Here is a 21969-nt window from a genome sequence, read left to right as displayed (position 1 = left end):
CTCTCTCCCTCCCTCCCTCCCTTCCTTTCTATCTTGCTTGCTTGTTTGCTTTTGTGGTGCTTGGAACTGAACCCAGGGCTTTGAGACCTTTAGGCAATCATCTTACCACTAAGCTACACCCCCAGCCTTTACGTAAGCTTTCTTATTTCTGAACATGAAACAGGTGGGAGAAAGCTTTTGGAGCCTAAGAATCTGTTCTTGGCACAGTGTGTGGATCTGGTTTCACAGGTATATGCTTATCTCCAGTTGTATATTTAAGATCTACAGCCCTTTGCATTTTATTTGCATCACAAAAGCATTAAAAAGAAGGAGAGCTGATCAGGGTTTCCCTGCAGTCCTTAGGTGGGTTTCGTCCTGTGGTTGCTACCCTTCCAGTCTGCGGCCTGCCAGTTTCCTCATAGGCACAGCCATGGGGTGCCATCATTACTCTGGAACCCCTTGCTCTTTTCTTGAGTGGTGACCCACTCTAACATCTTTCTGGATGCTGCTACTGGGGCTGTTGGTGTGTGTGAACTCAAGCCACCATACACTGTAGAGTCCAAAAATGCAGGGCACAGGCAGAATGGGGACAGTTCCTGATGTCCTAGTCAGTATCAAGGTCCCTCCTGCTGTGGCTCTTCTGACCCCAAGGCAGATGGTACTAAGGCAAACGTCCTCATGTCATCTTCCCTTTGCTTCTTCCCTCTAATGGGTGTACATCATACCCCCTTCTTCTTTTACTTTTTGTTCCCCAGAATCTGACTCTAGGCATAGCCTGGTACTAAATCTTCAGTTTTGATTTCTAACCTTTCATGACCCTTATCTGAACACACATTCTGTAATGCACTGCTCTTCTGAGTTTTACCAAACTGTAATATGATACACTCACAAGTAAAACGGGTTTCCATAGTATGACCATTTCAAACATAGCAGTTGAAAAGCAAACTATAAATTTAATCAAAAAACTTTTTAAACATTTGCCTTTCTGTCTCATTTAAAGGCACAAAGATATTATGAGGAAGTGCCTGCAAAGCCTTCCTGGTGTCCAGTGCATACGAATATGACAAGAACTACTTCCCTTTTGTCCATGAAAAATACATTTTAAACTATATCCAAATAACAATAAAAACAATACATATCAGATCAGAAGGAAATATACAACTTCTATGTTCTTTAAGTTGACAAAGCAAATAGCACACACACACACACACACACACACACACATCTGCATATAAAATACATAACATACATACATATACAAACACCGAAATTCTTATCTGACAATAGACTACTGCTAACCTTGATTGTAACTTGACAGGATTCAGAATCACCATGGCAACATAGCTGAGTGTGACTGTGAGGTGTATCCAAAAGGAAAACTTCACATCTGAATGCTTGCCTCACTATTAGCCTGGCTCCAGTCCTGGGCTGAATAAAAAGGAGAAAGAGGGTTGAGTGCCAGCATTCCCCTCTCTCTGTGTCTGTCTGTCCCTCTGTCCCTCTGTCTCTGTCTCTGTCTGTCTGTCTGTCTGTCTGTCTGTCTGTCTGTCTGTCTGCCTGCCTGCCTGTCTCTCTGCCTGCCTGTCTCTGTGTGTCTATCTGTCTCTGTCTCTGTCTCTGTCTGTCTACCTGTCTACCTGTCTGTCTCTCTCCTCTCTCCTCTTCCCCCTCTCTGCAGACACAACGTGACCACCTGCCTGGCCTGATGCTCCTGCCATCATGCCGTCTCTGTCATGACAGACTGCACCGTGTATCTGTGAGCCTGAACAACCCCTTCCTTCCTTCAGTCGCTTTTATCAGGCAGCTTGCTACAACAACGAGAAAAGTAACCTCAACACCTAGAAGTGCAGTGGGTGGCAGAGATGGAAATAAGAACTGGAGAGACAAAGGAAAGAATTAGAGAATTAGAGAAGGGAGTGATTTAAAAGAAAATCCCACAGCCTTTGGGATGTAAATAAATAAAATTTTTAAAAAAATCCCAAACATGTAGACTCTCTGTGATTATAGGGAAAGGAAGGAAGGTGAAAGAGAGGAAAGGGCCTGAGCCCAGGAGCAACCTGCCTAGAGAGTTAAAAGCAGTTCTGGTAGCAGCAGGTTGGCCTTTCCCAGCTGGAGTGTGCGTATGGCAGGGACATCCTAAGACTGTCCCCCGCTGACCAGGCTGGGAGGGTGGACGTGCCACAGCTTTCCTTTCATTGCGTGTCTGCTTTGTGAAGAACCTATCCGTGGAAGACGTGCCCATGGGCTTTGACCCTCACCACCTCTTCAAGCTATTTTTCTTGATTCAGTTACTAAGGAAAAGCACACTTCTCATTGCACCTTGATGTAGAGCTGCGGAGCTCCTGGTACTTGAGATGGTGATGTCATAAAAGCCCAGTTCAATTAAAAAGTAGAGCAACATGGGGCTGGAGAGAAGGCTTAGTGGTTAAGAGCACTTAGGCTGGGCATGGTGGCACATACCTTTAATCCCAGCACTTGGGAGGCAGAGGCAGGCAAATTTCTGAGTTCAAGGCCAGCCTGGTCTACAGAGTGAGTTCCAGGACAGCCAGGGCTACACAGAGAAACCCTGTCTCGAAAAAAACAAAACAAAACAAAAAGAGCACTTGCTCCTCCTGCAGAGGACACGGGTTCTGTTCCCAGTGCCTGCATGGCAGCTCATAACCACCTGTATCCCAAGTCCCGAGAGATCCAGGGTCCTCTTCTACCGTGCTGGGCATCAGACACAAGCATGGTACACAAGCATGCATACATACAAATACTTTTACATGTAAGATAAAAGTATAAAACAAAAATTATGAAATAGCATCTGCTGGAACTCAATGAAAGATGAGTTGCTTAGCATTCTTGAAGAGTTGGGTTCCATCCCAGTACTGAAAAAGAAAGAAAGTATGGTGAAATATGACAAATCATATATGAGTTAAAGTATCTTGCCGAGGGGGAGCTTCCTTTATGCATTTAAACCAGTCTCTATAGCAATAAAGCCATTGCTTCGTTTTCTATCCAGGCAGGAAAGCACACTCTGAGCTGAGAAGCAGGGGTCGGGGAGTTCTTCCTGTAGAGAAGAACTACTCCAAGCAGACACCTCGATTTGTTTAAACAAGTTAGAGAAGTCTAAATGTATATCCAAGTGGGTTAGGATGTTGGCCAGGAAAGACGGGTAAGCGTCTAGGGTATAGGCCTAATGATTCCTCGTTCTGCATCAGTTTCTGTTGGCTAGAGACAATTATGGGAAAACAGCATTCCGTTTTGATATGGACCAGCTCAGTGCTGATGACAGAGCTACTGTAGGCTCACCGCTCTCTCAACAAGCTATTCTCGCATAGGTGGTCGGCCTCCTATGTGTCAGGGGAGCAGGACTACCTCTCTTGGGCAGTTTGATCCCACGTATTTCCTTTTGCAATTTTCTGGATGTTACGAAAAATGTTCAGGGTTACAAAGGATCCCCAGATATTGGGTATAGTTTTCAAGTCTCCACTGGCAAGGAACAACTATTTTCCTCCAATAATGCAGTCTTAACAGGGTAGTGACTCCTTTCTGTGATTGATGGTCTCATGACACAAAAGTCCTGAGTGATGAACAGGAGCAGTAGCTTGAGGTCTGAGATCTTACGGTTACATCCCATGATGGAGATGTTCCCCATATGACCAGAGAGTGTTAGAATTAGAGTGTGACAATAACAAATGCCTCAAGTGGGACAGTGAGAGAAAGGAAGTGTATTAGGACAATTGTGCGCCCTCTTTTTAGGTTCTTCAACTGTGTGTTTTGTCCTAGAGGCATGGCGCCCTTTGTGAACACGGTGCTGATAGGATGCCCTCTCAGAGAGGCATGGCGCCNTTTGTGAGCACGGTGCTGATAGGATGCCCTCTCAGAGAGGCATGGCGCCTTTTGTGAGCACGGTGCTGATAGGATGCCCTCTCAGAACTCAAGCCTCTGTTCTCTTAAGATTCAGAAGACCACGGCATGTCCGTCAACTGTGGAGCTTCTGGGTGAAATGTTACATGACAGGACCAGTGTATGTCATGGTCATATTCTTATTCAGCAGTGACAGTAGCTAGCTCATTGTTGGTAAGAGGAAGCCCACATCGTTGGACCTAGACAGAGGATATCTCACTGCTACAGTAGATGGTCCACTTAGAACCAAATGGTACCAGGAACAGCAGGACATGGCACTAAGAGTTCAATCTGTGTTTTTAGTTCTTACAAGGTGAGTTCTCTCTGGTGGGATGAACATACAAGACAGTGATCATCATGGTTTTGGCTCTCATCTGTTTATCCACAATACACTTCTTCAGATGTCTTGTTTGTTTGTTTGTTTGTTTTCCTATGTGCCTGATGAACTAGCCAAGCCATTCAGTGTCACTGTAAGTCATAATATGTTTTAATGTTCGGCCAGTCTCTTTTTAGACAATAATCACAGTCCAGTTTAGTTCTATCTATGCCCATGGCAAAGAGGTCTCACTTGTGTCTCTGGAGGACTCTGAGCAGACCTTATGCAGCAAGAGTCCACTTTTGTCCTGAACTTACACACAAAGTTGACCCATCCATGTGCTGATCTCAGATTAGTCCTCCTATTCTAGACGGACAACTCACTTTTCTATATATTTATTCATGGGAGTGTCCTGAAAGACCCGATTCAGTAACAAGAGATGACACGGAGTTTCTGAGACACGCACTAGTGGATTCTAGGTCCTGTGCATGCCAGAGCCTAAATAGTTCCACTTAATACAGTCTTTATGACAGAACATAGCTCGGGACACTTGGTGACTCATGACCAGGTATTCCTGTACCAACGCATAACAGTGCAACAGGAGCTGCTTTTGCAAGGTCTACGCTCCTTTTTTGCAGAGGATAGATGCTTGTTTTGGAATCCTAGAGTCTGTGTTGTAATTTTTTTTTTGTGTGTGTCACAAGGATCATTTCTTCTCTCCTGCCCCTCTAAATATGTGGGGTGGCAGGGCTGCCATTGTTCCAGAGAGGGCCTGTGGCAAAGCTCTTTCCTGTTTTGAATCCCACTGTAAGCTGGAAACATTTAATATCACCCACTAAGTGGATCATGACAGACAGTATTCTTGAGTGTGGAAAATACTGTCTCTAAAAACCAAAGAAGTTGACAAAAATGTTGAAGTGCAATCATTTGCTCTTTGTATTGGAGAGAATAATTTAGCATGCCTTGGCTCCCTGAGTCTCACAGGCTTCACTAACGTGAGCATCTGTGATTGTAGGGCTTGTCTGCCTACCTTCTCTCCCTCTCTAAGACATTCAATGTACCTGACATTTCCTGTTCATTCACTTTAACATGATGTCACTGACTTGACAGAACAGGTGATGGGTGGAGTGTTTGTTGGTTCAGTGCATGTCACTGCAATTGGATTACATCCAAGGGAATTACAAGCCTAGAAAAAATAGATTGCTAGCCCTCCACATGAATGCAAATGGTTTTTAAAAGTTTCCTTCAGAGAGGTCCAGAAAATAATTTATCCAACAAATCAATAAATACATATCATATACTAAATGCTGAAAGCACCTGAATTTGGTAACTATATCATAGCACTCTGGTTCAGTTTGCAGTAGTTCAGCATTTGTCTTCAGTCGCATCTTGTTTTTTTTGTCATGGTGGACTGGTGAATGGAGTGGGAACATGTAGGTGTGTAAGCTTTTCTGCCTCAACACACACACACACACACACACACACATCTCACACAGGCACATATACACTCACAGAGCAAAAGAAATAAATTTGAAAAACAATACTGTTGCCATAACTCTCAAACTTAATCACCGAACTCACCTAACACCAGTAGTTTTGAGGATACATTCGTTTTGATTTATGTATGGCTGGGAGGGTTTCCTGAGATTCACTTGGGAATTGTTGCTATGTAAGTCCTTTCACAAAGGACCCAGAAATAGTGTTGGCATCTGCCAGTTATCAGGTATGTAATTTTTTATTCTCTAATTAAAGGCCAGGCAGAACAAATGGACAAATCAGCCTCGGTCCAGGATGGACTTCCTTTGTCATCCTCTTCCCTGTCCCACTCTCCCAATTTGTCTCACCTCTGCTTTTTTTCTTTTCTTTCCTTTTCTTCTCTTTTTCCTTTCCTCCTACCTCCTTCCCCGCTTCTTTTCTTCCTTTCTATTCCTTCTCTCCTTTCACTCTTTGTCTTTGCTTGAGGCTCAACTCAGAATGTTGTGTTTTCTAAAACAACAGCAGCAGCAGCAACAACAACAATACGACCACCACCAACACCACCACCAACAAACAACAGCACAAAACCTGAGCCTTTCACACCCTGGCTATCTATACTGTCGATCAATGATGTTGTCTCACATCAGGATAGATGTGTTAACTTGAACATTTACCAACTTTCTTCAGATTATTTGAGTATTTCTCTCTCCTCAGTTTTTAACTACCTACATTATGGACATGAGTCCTCTCTCTCTCTCTCTCTCTCTCTCTCTCTCTCTCTCTCTCTCTCTCTCTCTCTCTTTTGGTTTTTTTCGAGACAGGGTTTCTCTATAGCTCTGGCTGTCCTGGAACTCACTTTGTAGACCAGGCTGGCCTCGAACTCAGAAATCCTCCTGCCTCTGCCTCCCGAGTGCTGGGATTAAAGGTGTGCACCACCACGCCCGGCATGAGTCCTCTTAATTAGAGATAGTGACATATTACCACCAGCCTTGCTGTGGTCCCAGGGATCCTTCCTGCTCCTTTAATACATGAGTTCCAGTTTTGACAATTGGTAAGGGACAGAACAAAGGCTGTGACTCTTTATTGAACCATCTGTCCACTCTCCATTCTTGTGATCCTCCGGCCATGATTTCTTTCGATTCTATTGATTGAGCAATGTCTCTTTTATCAGAAGTAGCTTCTGTGCATGTTGGGCACACGTTCTCTTTAGGCCACTCTCCTTTACAGCATCAGTCCGTGGCAAGTATAGCATTGTGCTTCGATGGCTGAGTACTGTCATGTCATCCTTATGGCTTTGCCATTCTGTAATTCTGTTTGCTATCACATTGTTCACCCAGTGAGGCATTTCTTCCCATCAGGACTAAGCGTCAAAGGAGTCCTGCCAGTGAGCCTCTTGACACCATGACAACTTTCTCAGAAACACAAACATTAACGCTTTGGTCAATGTGGTATCCTATGGTCAGCTGGGCTTTCCTCTCTACCCAGTGCGGCTCTCTAGCATGCCAGCCTCTGTGAGATTTCAGTTGCTTCTTCCTGTCACTATAGCTTAGCCTACTCTACTGCACATAGCACAGATCACGTCTTTCTTCAGGTTCTCATTCTAGTGTTAGTGTCAGAATTGTCTTCTGTGATTCCTGATAATTCATCTGTTATTGGTTCAACAACCATGTCTAATGTATGTAATATAACTAAGGTTATACATTAGTATGTTTATAGTTAATACATTATGTTATAGATGAATGTTCCCACCCAGAGAAACTCTCCAAACATTTGAGTCCCGCCCCTCTTTATCCTCTGCCCTCCAGACTCAGGTCACCCCATTCTCTTCCTCCTGCTTATAGGCGTTGGTGAGATATGTAGCCAGGCCTTTTGAGGTACCTACAGCCTCTAAGATCCTGTTAGATGTCTTCTAGAAGAGTAGATGTAGTAAACCCCCAAACAAAGTCAAAGCCATGTCAGAATGTCAGTACTTCTTCTCCCAAAGGCATATTTTACTTCTCCCTCCTATCCTCAACCCATCCGAGAAGCCAGGAGGAACAGGGTCTGACCACATTCAGAGAATTTTAAGTCTCTTTCTCAATTGTGTTGGATTGTAACACACACACACATACACACACACACACACACACACACACACACACACACACACACACACGTACATTTAAAGGCCGGGCGTGGTGGCGCATGCCTTTAATCCCAGCACTCGGGAGGCAGANTCCCAGCACTCGGGAGGCAGAGGCAGGCAGATTTCTGAGTTCGAGGCCAGCCTGGTCTACAGAGTGAGTTCCAGGACAGCCTGGGCTACACAGAGAAACCCTGTCTCGAAAAACCAAAAAATAAATAAATAAATAAATAAATAAATAAATAAATAAGTAAATAAAGTTCAGGCAAAAAATAAACTGGGTTTACTCCCACTAGTGAAAGGATGTTTTCCTCAATGTGACAGTGGAGAAGAGAGCACAACCAGTTATTTCTTGCACGCCCGTACCGTTGGCATGATGGTCAGTTACATGACTGTTCCCAGCTGTCCTGATTCTTTGATATCTGTGTTAACATCAGGTCTGCTCTACAGCTTCAAGTGTAAACTATTGTAACCGACTTCTTTCTGTCTTGGAACTCCGGCTGGTTTTTTTTTTGTTTTTGACATTATCAGGGTAAAATGTTATTTTCTCTGGCAATGATATCAATTATGGGTCAAGCAGAGGTAGAGATGAGCTTCCATGGTGACACCATGGTGAGTTTTAGTTGTAGCCAGTTACACTGATAGGAAAATGCTTTCACTTAAGGAACCTCCTGGGAATCCTAGCGTAAGGATAAGCCCAGCATTTAAAGTCTTACACAGCTTGGTCTGTGCTGAACAGAATGCTGATTATCTGCAGAAAATGTTTTTGTCATGGGCTGGGGAGAGGTTTTGTGGGTAAGAGAACTTGCACAAGTGTGGTCATGTAGGGCTAGGTCCCCAGCACCCAAATAAACAGCCGAGTGTGAACTCATGTCCTACTTACTCCAGCACCACAAGTGAGCCCAAGACACGACGACATCTGGAGCTTTCTGGTAAGCCATCATAGAGGGGGAGGAGAAACCACAGCAACAAAAACCAGGGTGCTTCTGGTTCAGTGAGAAACCTAACCCTAAGGCAGAGAGAAGGAGAGGAGGACACAGCTTACTGCATGCACACACATGTAAGCATATACATATACCACACACAAAACACCACACACACACACACAGAGATGAATACATTACACACATACGTATACTCACACTCACATGTATACATAAACATTTCTCTCTGTGTGTGTGTGTCTCCCTCTCTCAAATTAGGAGATTCAAATTAGGATCACCATAAAAAATTAAATACAAGTATCACAGTTAGATAGGTACATCCATACATAAATTTAAGTACAAGCTGGTAGCTCTTCTTAGGTCCTGGGTAAGCTGTGTACCTGTGCAATGTCAGGCATGTGGTATGAATCCTGGCATCAAATCTTTCTCTATATGGATGGTCATACCTGTAGGAGGGGTGTTAAGATGTACAGAGAATTCTGCTTTCTGCTCCCCAAGTGTTTTAAAAAAATTTTTTTTCAATGAAATCTATGAGATATTTTTACTTCTTCCTATTCCAGGAGACTCAATTTATGATCTTGCTTGTAGCAAGGAACTTCAGTCAAATGAATGAAAATCCTAACAGAAATTATCAGATGATACTGTTGTCCAGTTCTGATTAGTGTATATTAATTACCAGTGATAATGGAAAGGAATAAATTCCCATATTTCCAGGGATAAGAGCCTGTCTGCAGTTGTGACTCAGTGCAGACCAAGTCATATGTTTGTTATAGACAATAAGGCAACCAAAAATGTGCAGAGCCACGGATAAATTAGTGACACAGTTAACACCAATAGAGAAGTATTTGGAATTTTAAAAAGTGATTCTTACAAGTTAATCTTAAGCCAAAACAACTATTTTGAAGCAATCTCAGGAGTTATAAAGCTCTCCCTGACTTTCAGGGCACTGTTCCTTACGATCCAATTCAGACAAATGCTTACATTTCTATTTTTAAAGTCTTAAATATTTGCAACCATTTTTGCTTAAGACAGATATTAGTGTAAGAAATGAAGAAAGTTCAGATAAACTGAACTCTATGAATAAATAAACTTTAGTCTTACCAAAAAGAAGTCGGTACAATAATTTTGACACTCTGCCACCAAAATAAGGAAAAGGGGTTTTGGCATACTCATTTCTAAGGGTTTACAGTGCCAGATGAGACTACAGATATCAGTGGGAAACTGTACTGAATTCTTTGTTTAGGGAGGAAAACGTGTCAATAATTTGTAAACATCAGGGAAGGGGTTCTTTCTTGGTGGCTTTGCTAAGAACCGATCAAAGCCTGCTCTTTAGATGAGATTATTCTAAAAGGCAGTGGCTAATGGGTTAACACGAATGGCATGATTTCCTGGTCGGAAAGCTTTTGTGGTGGTGGTGTTTGCTTATTTTTTTGTTTTTCCAGTTAGGTTGTTAAAGGACTGCAGCTCAGTCTTTCACAGGTCTAGGTTGCTGACCAGATTCAGCTAGTTAGAGGAGGTTCTGTTAAAAGAACTCAAGGTGAGGTCTTGCTTAACATGGAAGAGTTTCTTTTCCCGTCAGTGAGTCCCAAATCACTTGGCATTTCTGCCCTATGAGATACAGTGGAAACAGGTACAGCAGCCACACTGTAAAACTTCAGCTATATGTTGCTGGCATTGTGAGCTTTGTACCACACTCACTAAGTGTTTCAGAGATGCGAGTGTAGGGTGTATGAGTGTATGTTTATAATATATTTCAAGATTTAGGAAATATTTGAATATAACTAGTGAAAGTTCTCTTTTCAAAGACAAATAATAATGAGGAGGGCAAATCATCAATTGAGACTTATAATCTCTTTGTGTCTGGACTTTTTATCGCTTTATGAGCTTTTGGGCATGTTGATGGATATTGGAGACACTTTGTTTAAAGTTTTGGAGGTATGTTGAATATCTTTCATTGGATCAAATAAAACAAAAAAATTGGCCTCAAACTAAGAGATTCTCTGATCTCAAACCTCAGTTAATACAAAATCAATAAAATAATACAACCATTTTATATCCACCCCACTCCTCTAGCTTCAGCCAAGGGTCGAAAGCTGCAATTCCTGTGTGCCACAGGTGGTAGGAGAGAGGGGCAGTCGAATTTAAAGTCTCTCAGAATAAGCCTTATTTAACTTTATTCAAAGGTTCCATTTGATTGAAGGAAAAAAAAAATCTCAAAGGATTCAACAGAATCACTTCGTTGGTATTTTTAAGTCTGGAGTCAGCTGGATCCAGACCATCTGGCCTCATGTCCTTATGTTCCTCTCAAAAAACCACAGAGTCATTTGAAATTTAGTCAGGGAATCCAGTCAGTGCCGTACATAGCAGATCTGGGCCAGAATTAAGCCCAAGTGATTAGGATCTGGCTCTTCTTATTATGCTTAAGAGACTGGCCAAAATCTCCCCGTAGCGGGTAGTCTGTGGAAACTTGGTCCACAAAGACTGTGAACCAGTTCTGTTTATGTACATGTGTTAGATAATAACTCTGAAGCCACGGTCTCAGTGATGGATGGAATAGAATCCAAAGTGAAGCACTAGGCTGCTTACCATGAGGCTCATTTTCCTGGTGACCCATCGCAGTTCATGGATGCTCAATAACCATGATGCTCAATTCTATATAACCATTATGTTCAGTGCCTTAGTTGTGAGTGGCCTTGTTTGTCTTGGGCATCTGTCTGGCTCTCAGCATCACAGTAGAGTGTGTCTGTTTTCTTCTTGGAGTTGGCAGGCTAATACACAATACTGTGGATGCAACTGGCCACACCTCATCAGTGAATAGAGTAGCAACCAGTTTATCTTAGAAAGGAGAAGGCTTTCTTGACATGGAAGTAGAAGAGGGCCCCCTGATAGATTTTTAGCAGTAACAGTAGTCTTTCATATGTATACATAGACATCCACACATGTGTATGTAATATTATAAAAGCCTCAACTTGTCTCTTTTGGTGCTTATCATTATTAGAGGAGATTTTGAATTGTTCCCACTTTTGGGTTCAGAGAAAAGTTAGGAGTCTATGATTTGCCTGAAATCACTCAGGCAGTGAGAAGGTCCAAGAGCTGTTCTCAGCCTTCCTACCCACCCTCTTCTACTTCATGTATAACTATCTGTCATGTGTGAATTGAGGGACGGGTACCTGGGTCATAACATTTAGCAGATCTCTCAATGAGGCTATAGTTATTGTCATGCCACACAATTTATTTTATTGCTGTCTCACAAACAATATTGCAACATTGAGCCCTTATGAGTGACATTTAGAAATGTAGCATGTTTTCAGTGTCTATAGGGGGCTGGTTATCTGCTTGGGTGAGGGTACTATGAGGAGGCATAGTTCAAGATAACTTGGTGTAAGATGTTTTAAGCTTGAAAAACACGATGATCATAGCTGAGTTAAGATGTGGTAACAGCAACTCTCTCATTCAGTTAATAACAGCATATATATGTACACTGGGCCCAGGATATTTAAAGAACTGTTCAAAGTTTCTAAGAACTACAGAATGACCTACTTCAGGACCTTACAGTTCCATTGGAGAAGGACAAGGATATCCAGCAGTAATTTAGGACATTTAAATAGTGTCAAGGTTAAGGTCCAGATGATATAGCCTACGCATAGCCAATGGAGAGCTCATGCAAACTGGAATGATTTGGTAGGATGTTTTAGATTTTGCTGTGTAATATGTAGATACTGTATATAAAATTACAGTTTTCTAGTGGATTGGTTGAGAACAAAGAAAGAGGGTGGTCTCAGACATGTAAATGTAGAAGAACAAGGCATAATGTGAAATATAATTAGTCCTAGCTCGCTTTATAGGAATTTGTTGATAGTAAGAGTGGGATATTAATGTCAAAATGTTGATTTGGAGTCAGAGGAGATAGCTAAGTGGATAAAGTGCTTCTCATGCATCTGTGAAGGTCAGAGTTTGGAATCTCAGCATCCACATGAAAATTGGGTGAATTTGACTAACTGCCTGTATTTCCAGCCCTTGGGAGGCATAGAGAAATGACCCCTAGGCCAAGCTGGCTACACTAGCTAAATCAGCTAGGCTGAGTGAGAGACCCTGCCCCAGAAAATGAAGTGGAGGGTGTCTGAGGCAGATACCTGATGTTAACCTCTGGCCTCTACATGTACACATGTGAACATGTACTCAGACATGCATGTGCCCAGACGCATGCAAATGTGCATACAGATACACATTGCATAACACACACACACACACACACACACATTGGGAGGATTGTGGGATTGTGGGTATTGCTTAATGCCCAGATGAATGGTTTATTCTTTAAGAAAAGAGGTGTCACTGAAGCCTTTGATCAGGAAGCACACACTAAAAGAACACCAGCTTAGCTCGTGACAGTAAAGAATGAGCGAGGAAGGCCTGTCAATACTGAGACAAGTCATAACACAAGCACAGTGTCTCATGTGCAGTGAGCAGGGACATCACCAGAATGATGGGTGGGCCCGGGGTCCGGGGCCTGAGAAATCCGTGTGCTCTGACCCACCCTCGTCCCTTCATGCTATTGCTCACACACTCGCTCTTTCGATCACACAGTCTAACAAATGATTGCTCTAGCTCGGAAGAAATGTGCCACCTGTCTCTTACTGTTCCCTCCAAAGTGAATTCAATGAACTTTCCCATTGTCGCCAACACCAAGCCAGTCTGGCCTCTCAGCAACACGCTGAACAGTTTGATATCTTTGAAGAGCTTTGGACACATCATCTTTAAGCCCATTAGATTTTGTTGTCCCCTCAGTAACATTCCTGTCATGGTTCTGACACTTGACAGTGGAGCTGGGCTGGTGATTGCTATGGGTGTACAGAGGTCAAAGCTGACCCAGTATTTCAGTTCATATGTGACACAGAAGCAATACTGGCAACACAAAAGCCATTGCTGTTGACAGAAGGAGGTTTAGCAAGACACAGCTGGGGAGGCTGTGTCTAGGGATCTGATGATCATCCGAGGTGCAGTGCTTTACCTGGGAGCTTGTAGGGGGCATCCTGTCTGTGGTTTATTATAACACAAAGGCACAAAACAAGGCCAGCAAAAAGAAAACAGAGTGAAGCCTCGAAGAAACCAGATACCACCAGCTTCTCCTTGGAGTCCTGTAACATATGCTAAGCCCCTCCAGCAGTAAGCTGAAAAATACATATAAATATTATTTACGCATCTCATTAACACTATTCGCCCAAGAATTTCACTGAGGCTTCTTTGCCTAAGTACCATTTGTAGAACACAGAAAAATATGCTAGACTCCCAGAAGGAATCAGGGATGCAGCATAAATGGTATTAGTTCAGGAGCCATTCAGATTGTTTTAGGAATTGAACTACGTCTCCCAAAGGATAAGATACCAGATTGTATCCCTGAGCCAGTTTTGCAAGCATCTTTCTCCTAAGGATTGGAGTCTCTCTAAGAATGGCTAACTCTTCCTTCCACAACGAGTAAAAAGATCATCACTGTTGCTGATTGTCGTGGAGAAGTAATTACAACGCCGAGAGACTTACAAATCCAAATTAAGAAGCCATGTTTCCAATTTTTCCCTCTCTCCCTTCGATTGCCTCTGCTGGAGGGGCTTTAGCTGGGGAGGAGAACGGAGGTCAATAAGTAGAGGGAGGAAAGAAGGAACAATAGCAGGTAACATTAGGATGCTTGAGAAAACCATGAGCAATCATATTATTTTATATTTATCTAAATTTACATACACTACATATAAGTCTGTGTATACACACACACACACACACATACACACACACACACACACACACATACTGTTTAAATGAAATTACTCCACTTAAAGTGATAATGCTTCACCAAGAGCCATACAGAATCTAACACCATCCTCAGGGCCAGGCGTGAGAAACCCCCTTTAGAGTTGTTGGCAATGAAAGACTGTCCACCTAGGCTCCTTCGGTGACTCTTGCTTTACTCCCAGAAGTTGGAATGAAGACCCCATGTCTGAAGACATTGAGTACTTAGGACAGAAGGCACAGAGCCACTGCGCTGGATGTGACCCAAAGCCTCCTTCCTGAAGATTAGCTCTTATATTGCCATACCAGGCTGCTCAAGCTGCCTCAGGGGAAGAGAATCCAGTAGTCCTCTCAGCTGTGACACCCATGAAACACATCAGTGGCCAACACAGAAGGAGGTGCAGTAGTGGCTTGTGTACCTTAGTGCTAACCAACATCTGCCTGCATTAAACTGAAGGCTAACTGAAGAGGAGGGGGATCCTGCCCTGGTACTGTCATTTTACCTGGGACAAGTGAGGTCATTGATCTCATAGGAGAGCTGACCACTGCCACTTTCCTAAACCCGGATAATTCCTGACTGGATTCTAGATACTTATTCTTAAGCATCTTATACACACTTAAGCATAGCTCTCATCTCTGTCAAAGATACTTCTTTTCACAACAGACCAAGGCCACTACAGAAAGCCACATCTAGTCAGAAAGCAGAGAACAATTCCTTCTGAGGTGCCCAGCCCCAAATGACACATCTAAAATACATCCCCTGCACTTAAAGCTCAGGGAACATCTTGGAAGAGGGAGCAGAATGCTTGTAAAGAGCTAGAAGATCAGGGAGTCCACTTCGAGGTTGAGCCTTTTAGAATTGGCAGGAAAACCACACAGGAGGAGTGAAATGGGTGAATCTGAGGGGAGACGCTTTGAGCATTACTGTGTACTTCCTGTGTGGAATGACCTTTCTTGATGGATGAGTCAATTTGCTGGTTCATCTAAGGTAGTGGTCCTCAATCTGTGGGTCATGATCCCTTGGGGGTAGCATATCAGATACTATATTAGGATTCATAGTTACAGTTATGAAGTAGCAATGAAAATAATTTTATGCTTGGGGCTCACCACAATATGCATTCAAGAGTTGCAGCTCTAGGAAGGTTGAGAACCACTGATCTGAGGAGACTTTTGGCAATTGTATTGTCTTTGTTACTGCATGCTAGTTAAGAATGAAACTGGAAAGCTGCTTGTTTTGAGAACGGACAACCTAAGGGAAGGGGGGGAAGTCCTTGAGTTTATTACTGTAAGCTTGGACTTTACCCAGACCCTGACATCTAGGTTCTGCCTTTGGTATTTAATTTCTCTCTCTCTTTTTTTTCTGAGTTCTCAGATACTAAAGTTCAACAGTCTTTATAGTATATGACCAAGTGAAGATATATATATATATACATATATATATATATATATATTCTACTATATACAGTTTGCAATATATGTGTGTATACATTTATTTTATGTGCATGAACACACATACATATATACACACATATATGCATATATAAACATATATATGTATATATATATGAGAGACTTTTTTTTTAATGGAAAATCTCTATGGTAGTGTGACTGGCTTAGAGAAGCTTATGGTGTAGGAGACACCACTGCCTCCTTTGTCTCATGATCCAGATGTCTCTGAAATAGAAAAAATCATTGCATGGCAGAAAGTGGAGAGGGGAGTACGGTATGGCACATGCAGTAACAGTTACTATAGCAATGGATGATAATCCTGGCCTCTTTCACTTCTGTAAACCCCAGGAGGGCAACTGTGGGCTGTAATGAAGGAGGTCTTAAACTCTCTGTCTCTTGTCCTACTGTCTCAGGGCTTCCAGCAAAAGTTCTCCTTCCACAGTAAAGAGATTGTGGCCATCAGCTGTTCTTGGTGCAAGCAGGCGGTAAGTGCCGGATAAATCAAGCAACATGGGCTCACGTGACCACAACTGGGCATTCTGATGCGTGGGGTCCTGCCTACTGTGGAGTATTGCCCTGACTGAATATTCAGATTTTTCTCAGACAACATCCTTAGAAGAAGAAAGAGAGTGAAATTATAGAACAAAAGGAAATATAAGTAGGGAAAAAAAATCACAACTTTGTACTTCTTTTGTACATCTTGAAGTCCAGGATAAAAGACTAGGAGCCCTCCCTGATTCTTGCCCTGGGACTGAAATCTAAAGCTCCTTTTCGCTAGAACACCCACAGTCCTCCCTGTCCACTAGGCAGCTGAGGATTCATTGTCATTCCAGCATAAAACACAGGAAGCCTCCAGTGAGCTCAGCAACATGGGGTCCAGGCGTCTGGGTTCCCCTGGTCTTGATGTGGTGGCTTTGTTACAGGGCTGTGAAGAACAACGACCTCTTACTTTGTTCTTTAGGTTTAGATTTTGTTTTTGTTTTTGTTTTGTAGCTATCCATGTGCCCACTAAATCACTGTATTTGACCATGCGTATTTGTCAAGATCCCACACTAATGTCCCATTTATTCTTCTTTTCCTTTATCTCCCGACCGATCTACTCTGAAAAGTACCTGCTTGACCTCTTTATCCAAAATAGATGCTGGGCTTTATTAGTTGCTCTCTTCCATGCCTGCTTTTCATTTCACTCCAACCCAGTTGGCAAACTATAGCATCCAGGGCCAAGCGTGGCTGGTGCCTAGTTCTATACATAATAACCACAACATAGCCATACCCTATCATTTATGAATTCTCTGTAACTGTCAATACCTCAGAGATGACTTCAGCATTGGCAGCTCACCCAGGCCTTTACATAAACAGTTTGTGAACCCCTCCTCTAGTCTTTGTTTTAAAATAGAGTCTTAATGATATAGAATATGCTATCCTTTTGTGACCCTCCTGCTTCAGCCACCCGAATGCCAGGATTATCTGCTCACACTGGCCTATCAGCCTTCCATCTGCCTTTTGTAGTGTCTGGGTAGATAGAAGCATATCACCCTTGTGGTGAAGGAAACCCGAGAAGAAAGTTTGTGTTGTGTTAGCTAGGTTAAGTGTTTACAGGTATCCACAAAGCAGATGCAACTCCTCAAACTAGCAACAGGGCTGGAGCAGGTGTAGTGTGAATGAATCGTAGTTGATGTTTTTGTGGGTCAGACTCTTCGCAGTATAAGATCCAACTTAATAGTTTCCCCAGGGCCTTCATTTGTCAAGAGCCTCCCGTTATTAGGTACAGACTCACTCGTCTGGACAGTTCCCTGCTACCATCCCACCACACTTTGCATTTCTGGTTATTTCCATTTCTTCCCGGTTGTCACACATGTAACCTCTGTGCTTCTGTTTAAAAACGTTCATGAGTCCAAGGCTATCCAACTTCTAGTGAAACTCCATGTCCTAGGGACAGCACCTCCTGGGATTAGGTGTCAACCAGTCTCTGTGCTGCCCACGCTGCTGGGTTTGCTCAACTGGTGAGAGCCCGCTGCTGGGACAGCATCTCATCTATTCTGATAGGCTGCTGCTCCTGTGACCTTGGGGTGACATGTCTTGTTCAGGGCCTGATAATTTGGAGCACTGTGAGGTGAGCACCTGTGTCCTCTTTATTATCCGCCACCTGAGTCACTACCGAGAGTGACTTTTCACTTGACCATTATAGTATAATTTTGGCCATTTTCACATAATTTTAAGTGTGGAAATTGATTTTGCAAGATCATATAGGCAAAATATGTGCACACAAATTATGGTATTGATATATTTTAGTAGTGCAAGTAATTCCTTCTAGGAAATTTGATGTCAAAGAAAGAAAGAAACAAAAAACTGGCCCTCTAAGTTGCAGGAGGAAGATTTTGGGGTTAAGGAGCTGGGTTCTCTGTGTATATGTCTTGACTCCAACATTTAAAAAACACAGTCCTGAGAGTACCTCTTCGTCTCTAGCTCATAGATCACTCAAGTATAAGTTGAAAGAGTTGCTTAGGCAATGTTTGAAGTCCTTGTCACTGTAGAAATGCAATGGGTATACATTGAGATTTAATTTTAATTGCTTAAAAACAGTAATCAATTTTGAAAGAAGGTGTTCAAATGATATTTTTGTGGTGTGGCATTCCTCTGGTTTAATTTGTTTGCAAATTCCAAAATAATGGGTGGTATGTTGAATTATTAATTATTTCATCAGCATTTTTTTCCTTAATTGATATAAATTAACTACTGGATCATAGGAGAGCGTCACAATATGCAGAAATGAAAACAAAATCCTTGTGATGGCACAGAATCGGATTAGACTGGCTGTGTGTGCCCGTTTTCCCCAGACAGTACTAATTGATGTCTGTCTCCCAATGTTGCCATTACCAATGGTTCCTGCTCGCTCTTAAATAGCTCCAGTTGAAATGATGAATTGTGCATTGGTTACAATCAGTATAATTCAAGTTGAAACTAATTTAAGCAAAAAAGTCACCATGGTTAGAACTTAAGTTCTTTAATTATTGCACAAGCTGATTTTATGTCCATTAGAAATGAAATGTCCCCACAGGACTATCACCCCAGAGTCAAAAGAGGTGACTGCAAATGTGACCAGACTGAGGGCACACGCCAGCCAGAGCAGTGAGTTAAGTCCCTCACCCTAGGGTACTGCGGTGACTTATTAGCTTATATTTCCTTCCTTCCTGTAATGAACACGCTCCTCCTCGAGCCTGTGGAGTGTCACAGGACCACTGTGATTTTAAGGGTTTTTAGATAAGCCTGGTAGAAGCGACTCTTTGTGCTTTGTTACCACTGCGATTAACAGCTTTCCAGGAGAGACCTTTTGCTTCCTTCGTGGCTCCCTAAACTGGAGAGATTACTTGGGAGGATTTACAACTGCATTAGAAACAAACAGGCAAGAGATGGCCATTGCCTTCCCATCTGTCTTCATTTTTTTCCCTGCATTATCTAACAGACACAGTTGCGTGTAGTTAGATTAGTAGAGCTCGCCTGTACTCAGCCTCTTTATGTAAATAGTCTGTTAGACAGTTAGAATGCTATGGTGGTCTCCTAGGTTCCTGTTAACCCCTGTTATGTCTACTCTGGAATGAATTACTCTGGCCTCTATGTTCCTGGGCTGGTTGAATGCTGATGAGATGTACATGTTCTTGATATGTGCATGTATGATTTTGTGTGTGTGTGTGTGTGCGCGCGCGCACGTATACACTTATCCCTTCTTGCTGTGAATTACTTTTTATTCAGAATTACTTATTAGCCTGTTTTTCTCTTCAGTTTCACAATAAAGTGACCTGCTTCATGCTGCATCATATTGAGGAACCCTGCTCCCTGGGGGCTCACGCTGCTGTTATTGTCCCACCCACCTGGATCATTAAGGTGAAGAAACCTCAGGTAACTGCAGGATCCTGGTGCTGTTGGCCCAGGGCAGAGAAAACTTCACTGCTGTGACTGATTTGCTTTTCTCCCTCAGCAGTCTTTGGCATCCTATGACCTTTGCACATCCATCCCCATGGTCTGGTGCTTAGCTTATCAGGCTCATCTCATGGGCCCATCACCTGGCTTCACTGGAGTCTCTCATGGGACCTGAGTCCCATCCTCATGAAAGCCCACTGTCCTCCTCACCCATGTGCAGTGATCCTCTATAAAAGCAGCTCTCCGGAGTCTTAGTGAGTACCAGTGAGCTATATTGGATGCTGACATGCTCTCTCCGAAGCCTGAGAGGAGTCAGCAGAGAGCAAGGATTGCAGGCATCACAGTTTAGTGAAGATGTCTGCCAATATAAAGGGCAGGCTGTGAGTCATAACCTCCATTACATCCAAGCCTGCTTAAAGAGCCACAGTCTTTTCTTATTACAAATTGAATCTGCTATCTTAGTACCTAATCTCATTCTGTGTGGTTACTAGCTTTCCTGTTTAAGCCAATCTCCTTTTGTTAGTCTGGGGGAACTTCCTGAGGATGTAGGGATTATCTTTCTGTTTAAAAGGTGGGTGGGGCTTAGAGCTGTAGAAAGAGTAGCAAGCAAGACAATAGCACACTGTGTACTCTTATATTCTTGGGCCTGTGTGCCAAGTTAGAGCATGCTAGGTCTCTGCTGAATGAAGCATGTAAGAGTAAATGTGTAGGATCACAGGAGGCTGTTCTTTATTAAGGGCATATATATGGCTGAATTTCTATTCCAGAGTTCACAACAACATTTTATATAATGTTGGTGTTTTCCTGGGAAGTATAATCTTTGTGGACCTAGACCTCATCTTTAGACATTACACTGGATCATGGCTAATTAAATGCTTACTCAATTAAGAATATCTTCTTGACCTCATATTTTGGAATAATGAGATAGAAGAACATTAGAATATGAAATAGGTATGTGTATATGACTATGTAAACACACACATATGTAAAGAGATATGAGGTGGATAGATAGATGACAGACAGACAGACAGACAGACAGACAGACAGACAGTAGGATTCCCATTTGGATGGCCATTCTGCTCTGCCATACCCCTCCTTTCTTCTTTAAGCTTCTTCTCTATGTCTCTACAGGATTTTCTGACATTTTTCTGACTCTGTGTTGTTAACGCGTTCTGAATTCCACAATTTATAATTCTATCAATCATGATCTGATCACAAACTCCAGCACTATGAGCAACCCCTGAATTTATGGCTGTGGAATTCAGCAGCAGTGGCCACACGATTTTTCTTTCCATCTTTAGCAATGGAACTGTGCTAACAGCACTCTCCCTCCTTGGCAGGGTAATCTTCTTTGATTGTTATCCTACACACTTTGGCTGGGCTTTTCTTTTAAAACACTGGTTTTACTCTCTCATTTCTTTCCTGTGAAGATGCCCACTGCTTCAGATTAAAGTCGCATGTATCAAGAATCTGTCTAGCATTAAGCCTGAGCAGTGACCAGCCCCTCATGTAAGCCTGCCTTCCTCTCCCAGAATCTACAAATAATGTTTTAGATACATCTATGTCACCCCTAGGGACCATACACTCAAAGGACTGAGTTGGGACACTGTAGTCTCTTCAACAGTAGGATTGTATTTAGTCTTTTAGTTTCAAGTTTAGTGTATAATGAGTAATGTACATGTATTATACTTGTACAAAGGGAACTTCAGATAAAAGTGTCTCCTTTCACTAATTTCAAATTTTAGACACTCTTCCTGGCATTTCCATTATACATTCATATTTTTGCGACTGGTTTTCATGCAGAGAGATGCACCATTTGGAAAGATACAGAACTGTAGTGTGTACAGGGTTCAGGGTTGTTAATGAGTGGTGCTGTACTGCAGATAGTTCTTCAGAACTTGCTTAGTTTGTTTAAAATGAGAATCTTGGGTAGAGGTCTCTAGCACTACATGTAATTCTAAATTAGGTCACTTTCACTATTTATACTCAGTAGATATTTCACAGTTGGTCCATACCCTACTGATAGGTATCTACACTGTTTCTAATGTCCTGTTTACAGACAGTGTCAACCTTTCTACTCCTGGATGAGGTGT

At 42.5% G+C, this 21969-nt stretch overlaps 1 protein-coding gene across 3 annotated transcripts in view; it reads left to right on the top strand.

The window, feature by feature from the left end:
- Dgki (diacylglycerol kinase iota) overlaps positions 1 to 21969 on the top strand; it is a 449040-nt gene that overhangs the window by 210417 nt on the left and 216654 nt on the right. For all 3 annotated transcript variants that reach the window (XM_021190110.2, XM_021190109.2, XM_029534779.1), the window contains exons 7-8: positions 16372 to 16443; positions 19739 to 19855. In XM_021190110.2, the coding sequence (XP_021045769.1) occupies positions 16372 to 16443; positions 19739 to 19855 (189 nt within the window). The remainder of the gene's footprint in view (positions 1 to 16371; positions 16444 to 19738; positions 19856 to 21969) is intronic.

This window comes from Mus pahari, chromosome 2, assembly GCF_900095145.1.
Source record: "Mus pahari chromosome 2, PAHARI_EIJ_v1.1, whole genome shotgun sequence".
Lineage (NCBI taxonomy): Eukaryota > Metazoa > Chordata > Mammalia > Rodentia > Muridae > Mus > Mus pahari.
The sequence above is the reverse complement of the archived record's forward strand: the minus strand, read 5'-3'. Positions and strand labels throughout refer to the sequence as shown.